Source organism: Papaver somniferum, chromosome 3 (genome assembly GCF_003573695.1).
Source record: "Papaver somniferum cultivar HN1 chromosome 3, ASM357369v1, whole genome shotgun sequence".
NCBI lineage: Eukaryota > Viridiplantae > Streptophyta > Magnoliopsida > Ranunculales > Papaveraceae > Papaver > Papaver somniferum.
The window spans coordinates 160,993,781-161,000,476 of NC_039360.1; the positions used below are offsets into that span (position 1 = coordinate 160,993,781).

The 6,696-nt window shown below is 35.1% G+C and overlaps 1 protein-coding gene across 1 annotated transcript; it reads left to right on the forward strand.

The window, feature by feature from the left end:
- Positions 1 to 1,479: 1,479 nt before the first annotated feature.
- Positions 1,480 to 3,947, forward strand: LOC113357842 (40S ribosomal protein S26-1-like). Its single transcript, XM_026601330.1, has 5 exons — positions 1,480 to 1,607; positions 1,700 to 1,792; positions 1,909 to 1,993; positions 2,140 to 2,270; positions 3,586 to 3,947. Exons 1-5 carry the CDS (start codon positions 1,605 to 1,607, stop codon positions 3,682 to 3,684), a joined length of 411 nt encoding a protein of 136 aa, XP_026457115.1. The 5' UTR covers positions 1,480 to 1,604; the 3' UTR covers positions 3,685 to 3,947.
- The last annotated feature ends 2,749 nt before the right edge of the window (positions 3,948 to 6,696 follow it).

Consider the following 6,696-nt stretch of genomic DNA (forward strand, 5'->3'; position numbering starts at 1 on the left):
TGGAAGTTCGGTTAAGAAACTAGGGTTTTTGTGAAACTCCCATAACCGAACAAAGCACTGTAACTTCCATATTAAACCTATTTTGATGATTTATATTCAATTAAACGAATCAAAATCAAATTAAAAGTAACAGGTTTGGTTGAAATACCTGTGGATTTTTGCCATGTTAGTTCAGGGTTCTTCTTGCGTCTATTATAGGCGATTATGACTTCACTTTATGGTTTCACTTCTTTATTAATCTCCAATTCACTTGGCTGATTTGCTAGATGTGCTAAAGCGGGACCTTTTCCAGGGAGTCTTGTAGTTTTCTTTCGAAGAACCATTCTATACTTGATTGATTAATCGACGATGAAAATTTTATGAATCGACGTTTAATCGATGAAAACGATGTTGAAATGGAGAAGAAGAGAAGAACTGGAGAACATTTTTCTCCCCAATGGTTTTGTGCGGCGGTTTAGTGTTATGTTTTGTTTTTTAGATTAAGTTAGAGGGGGTTATTAAGTTACAGGGGTGTATTGGATCAGGATTTATGGATAAAAACAGATACTAGTTTATCTGAATCTAGTGGATTTATAAGGTTTCTTAAAAGAATCTTATAGATTCTTATAGATATGCAATGTTGGATTATAATGGATTAGGTTTATAAAAACTGAAGGTTGTGTTTCCTTTTCGAATAAAAACCCATCAATAAAATTGAGGTGATGGGTGGTGGTGTGTGGAGCTGGTGGTGTGTGGTATATGTGGTGGTGGCAGCGGTGGTCGGTGACGATGATCGATGGTGGTTGTTGTCGTTGGTGGTGTGTTGTTGTGGTGGTGGAGGTTAGTAGTAGCGGTGGTGGTCGGTGGTTGTTGGTGGTCGGTGGCGATGGTCGTGCTGGTGTTGGTTGGTGGTGTATGGTGGTGGAGAATAACCATAGTGTGATGTGATAAAAAAAAAAGAAAAAAATTGTCCACTACAATCCATGTAATTCTTGTGGTTTGGGTTGAGATTATAATGAGATAATGATATGCATATTTTGCATACAAATATCCATAACAATCCTTATATATCCTTCACCTCAACTATCCTAAAAAATCTTAAGAAAATTGAATACCTAGGATATTTAATGATTCCTAACATATCCTAATTGAATACCTCGAATATTTAATGAATCCTGACATGTCCTAACTGAATACCTAAGAATTTTTAGGATTGTCAGATATCTATTTAAATCCTAATCCAATACACCCATGTTAGGGTTAATCTTAAATAGGATAAGTGGCAAATTAATAATTTCACGATTTTAGGAGAATATCTCGGATAGGGTTGGTGATCTTATAAAATAATGGTCCCAAAAAAGGCTTGTCCCCAAAAAAATGGTTCTTAAACAAAGATGGCCTACGGAAATTCATTCCTCTATACGATGGTATTGGGCCGCCCTTAAAAAGAACGTAAAATGTAGAAAAACGGGTGAGCCCATCACCCACGAAACAAAAACCCTAATATATAAAGTCTCACTACCTCCTCTAAAAACACCCTAGAACACACACAGCCGCTGCAGAGAGATTTCTCAAGTTGAGCTTCAGAGGAAGACGAAGAAGAAGAAGCGGCTGCAAATCACAACATGGTAAGTCCTCTTTGAATCAAATGAACCCTAAATCATGTTTCAATCTTCACGATCGATGTTGATTTCTGGTGATTTTGTTTTGATTTCTGTAGACGTTTAAGCGAAGGAATGGTGGTCGTAACAAACATGGCCGTGGTCATGTTAACTTCATCCGTTGTTCAAACTGTGGAAAGTGTTGCCCTAAGGTAACTAATTGATTTCATTTTCACAGATTCGATTTGTTTTTTTGTTTTTTTTTTTGTTTAAAATCTGATATCTGAATCAGTTGGTTGTGATTTGGGGTGGTGGTGATGTGTAATAGGATAAGGCAATCAAGAGATTTTTGGTGAGGAACATCGTTGAACAAGCTGCTGTTAGAGATGTTCAGGAAGCTTGTGTCTATGATGGTATGTGTTTCTTTTGGCTTATCATTTTTGTTGTTTTTTGGATTGATTTTGGGGTGTTTAATGTGATTTGTAGATTGATTGATTTTGTGTTGGTGATTTGTAGATTGATTGATTTTGTGTTGGTGATTTTATTTGGTATTGTGTAGGATACACTTTGCCTAAATTGTACGCCAAGATGCTTTACTGTGTGTCCTGTGCAATTCACTCTCATGTGGTGAGAGTTCGTTCTAGAGAGAAGAGGAGGAACCGTGACCCACCTACACGCTTCAAGCGTCGGGTATGTGCCCTGCACTTTTGTTTATAAGTAGCTAATTATGAGTATTTTGAGTTTTGATTTACTTCATTTTTACTTGTTTGAGTGTGTTATGTGTTGATAAACAATGAGCTTGCTTGCCATCATAGAGTGAAGCATCTCTTAGTTTCTTAGTTCTGTGTAATAGTGTGAGTTAACTAGCTATAAGCCAATGTTGTGGAATCTGGTGAATTTGTTTAATGCGTAATGCCAGTTTTGGGTTTTGGCATCATGCAAAGTGACATTTGGGATTGCCATGAAGCAAGTGCTAAATGCCAATCTGGTGCATTTAGCCATTCTTGTAGCCATTTGTCCATGAACTTAAACTGCTGCCATATGTTGTGATAAGTAAAAACTCCTCCACATAATTCGCTAGTTATGGACACAAGCTTAATAATGCAAACAGCTGCCATATATTCTTGTAACCACTTAGTAGTGACAGTTGTGGACTATTATGGAATTGTTTATGTGAAATGTCGATGTTGGTTTTTAGCATTATGCAATTGAAAATGGCTTTCTTGTGATGGAAATGTAATTCCAACTTTTATATTTGTTTAGTATAAGTATTAGCTGCCAAAGAATTAGAATTCAGGCACCCTTGTAACCATTCCTCTATGGTGTTCTTTGTTCTTTTACACTGCTTCTGTATCATACACATAGGTGTTTGAATTAGATTGCTAGCAGTGAAAAGAATTAATATTGATCACTAGTTGGAAACTACTCGTGTTTCATAGTTGAGTTCATTCAGCTAGTATTTACTTTCGCTGAAACAACTGTTAGTGTTTATTTCCCCTTGTAACCCTGTTCAGCTAGTGTTTATTTCCCCTACACCCTGTTCAGCTAGTGACTTGCTACTCAAACAACTGTTAATTATAACAAAATTATATAAAATAGACACAACTGACTGAAATGAAATAACTGTGTGTGTAGTTTGAAGTTAAGGTCCATGGTGAAATTGTTTGTGTAACATCCATTTAGGTTTCTAGCATCATGCAATATGACAATGGGTTTGTTGTGCTGGAAATGTATAAACTGCCAAAGAGCTACATCTCATGAATCCTTGTTACTATTCCTCTTTGGTAAAGACATGCAACCATCGGTTTATCATACATCATCGTTTGAATTAGATAGCGTATGTGATGCTATTTGTTGGAAAATAGATATAATTTTCCTTTTCAGTATGTTCCTATCAGCTAACAATGTTTGTGATGCTATTTGTTCCCAAAAATGTGATGCCTTGCTGTTAAATAATGCTATTCGTTTTATTAATGCATTCTGTATTATTTTCATTTTTCTGCAGGATGATACTCAAAAGCCCGGTGCAGGTGCCCCTCGTGCAGCTGGTGCTGGACCTGGAGCTGCAGGAGTGCCTGGAGCTGCCCCAGCTGCTCGTACTTGAGCAGCAACCTAAAAAAGTGCACTCTCTTCTGATTCAGTCAATGTAATCCTGTTTGGGATTTAGTTCGGTAGTAGATTGCGGTCTCTTTAGTTCTGTTCTTTTTTTGTTTCTCGGAAAATTTTATATTTTGTAGGCGAAATTTTTTCAGGACCTCTAATTTGTTATGTTGCATTAGCGGATAGTAAAGTAGTGAAGCAAGATGTTCATCTAATATTATCGCAGTTTTATAAGCTCTGTAATTCAATGTTTTTTTTTCCCCTCTACTCTTAACTACTCTTAGCATTGAAAACATACTGCAAAAACATGAGTCTATAGAAATAATAGTACAAGAATTATACGAGTTTATTACAAATCGAGATCAACCCATCTCTTCAATCCTTAAATTTTCTTGATTAACAAACCTATAATTTCTTGATTAACAAAATTGAAAAAATACTGCAATAACATGAGTCTATAGAAATAATAATACAAGAATTACACGAGTTTATTACAAATCGAGATCAACCCATGTCTTCAATCCTTAAATTTTCTTGATTAACAAACCTATAATTCTTGATTAACAAAATTGAAAAAATACTGCAATCCCAGAAATAGATTAACAAAGAACTAGCACGACCTTGACAATAAGCTCTACCCAATCCTCTGTTTTCCTCAACAACACCCCTCCTCCTTTACTCTGGAATCTTGTAAATAGCGAATGCAAGCTTCCTACTCCGAGCATTGCGATAAACCGATACCTCAACCTCCGTCTCCTGTTTAAAATCATTAACTTGACGCAGATTTTTCCAACTATGAAGGTTTGTGATCAAACCGTCACCAAAACTTCGAAGAACCATGTTATATTTCTCTAATTTACTATCAATTACTTCTACGCTAATTCCCTGTTGCAGATTTTCCTCGTTTCTCAGTAATGGGACTATTTTCTTCAAAACAAAGTTGTTTTCCAACTGAAAACAATCGCCCAAACAATCGATCTGAGTTAATAATTTTTTTGTAGAAGATACGGTTTTTTCCGCCGCACTATCATTGATGTACATCCTAATTTCTTGGAAATTCAAACCTGGAGTTTCACTTTCTTGATCAAGATGATCTTCATCCTCTTCATCATTATCAAAATTTCTATCATCACCTTGAACTTGATCATCTTCATCTTCTTCTTCTTCTGCACTTCTTGATGGAACAACATTATGAGCTCTTTTAAGAATTTCCCCACGTATGTAACTCTCAGTTTTCCTTCTATCGTTCTCTGTTGCTGGATTACTGAAACTGTAAAGAATTTCTGCTGCTCTAATTACTTCTTCATCCATTTTCTTGAATCGTACTGTTACTCAAGGATTTCTTAAATTATCTTACTAGCTGTAAGAGAACAATGGGGAATAAAGAATAAGAGAAAAGAATAGGAATGTAACCCTAGATTAATTGTTGGAAATTTAGCGGAGAGACACAGAGGATCGCGAGTGAATGAAGTAAAGAAATTAACAGGATCTCTTGCCTAGTACTCCGTATATGTTTATATAGAATAGGAAGGCAACAACGGCCATGTTCACCAGAACTGTTAAGGCCATGTTTGGTTTGGTCCTTGTTAATTTAACTCCCAAAAATTAGTTAAAGGCCAATTTAGCACGGCACTGAACTATACTAGTCGATAGACCCTAGTCAACTCAGCTAACCAATGTCTCGTGTTTATTCAAAGCCCGAACAGAAAAGAATCGGGCTGACCCGGGGAAAAAAGAAAACAACAAAATATATTTTGCAATGGAAGATGCAGAAGCAGAACTCCTAAATATAATTCATGGTAGTCGTGTCAAAATAATAAATTTAGGCAGTCAGACATTTGCTAAATAATAACTCGTCAAATCTTGTGAATCGATTAAAGCTTGGGACTTTTTGTGATAAATAAATTTCTAATTTATATAAAATTAGTTCCACACTTATCATAATTTGGCGGAACAATGATCCAATTATCGTTCATGATGCAATTTCTTTTTGAAAGAACTTAAACTTCAATTAGTATTGTAAAAGTTTAATATTGTAAATATTACACATCGAATTCAAGTACACCAACGAAACAAATACAATACACAGTACACATAACGATGAAAACTCATATTACAGAAGAACTAGATTACAAAGTAGTAATTGAGCATAATTCTAAGAGGAAAATCGAGACTTTTTGACGAGTGGTTTTTGAAATCATGTTCAACCATTTTGGTGTATGAGCCTTGAAACTCTAGTTCTCAACTGAGAAGAAAAAATAATTACTCCAATAATCTTTTAGAAAAAGGTTCGTTGAGTTTTAACAAACGTTTAAACCAGTAAACTCCTTCGTCAGGTAAAATCAATCAAAAAACCAAAGTCAGATCTACATTAACAACTATCAGATTGTAGAAAACCAGCAAATGATAGTTGCCGATCAATACGACTATACGATCAAATCTATCAAAGATAAATCTAATCTAAGTCAGATCTTAGCAGTTCAAGATGTGTGCACAAGTCACGAGGTATGAAAACCAATAATAAAAATCTTATTTTCTTCAAATCTTCAATTGCCTTCTTTTTTACCGGCACAACACAAACTTTAATTCACTTATGTTCGATCACACACAAAACGGATCTCTGCTAATAATGGATGCTCCTAAGTTTCCTCTATATCTAAAAACAGTTGTTAAGATCCCCTCAATTCTATGATCTAGTTTGAGTGACCCTTATGTCAAAAGAGAATACTCTCTAGAATAATCAAACTAGGTGCAATCAAAGTTTCAACAATTGTTAGTCAATCAAATCAATAATCAAAACTAAAATAAAATAAAGGGTATATTAATTATATGCTCCTACTTTTAACTCCCTACAAATATATCTTTATGCAACAATAAATATGTCCCTCCCTTTTTAATAACCTTATCCATTTAATATTAGATTACCGTAATACCCTCACCCATATAATATTTTTTCTTTATTTCAAAAAGGAACAAATTTCTTCCACTACCACTTCACCACCACCAGTAGCACCAC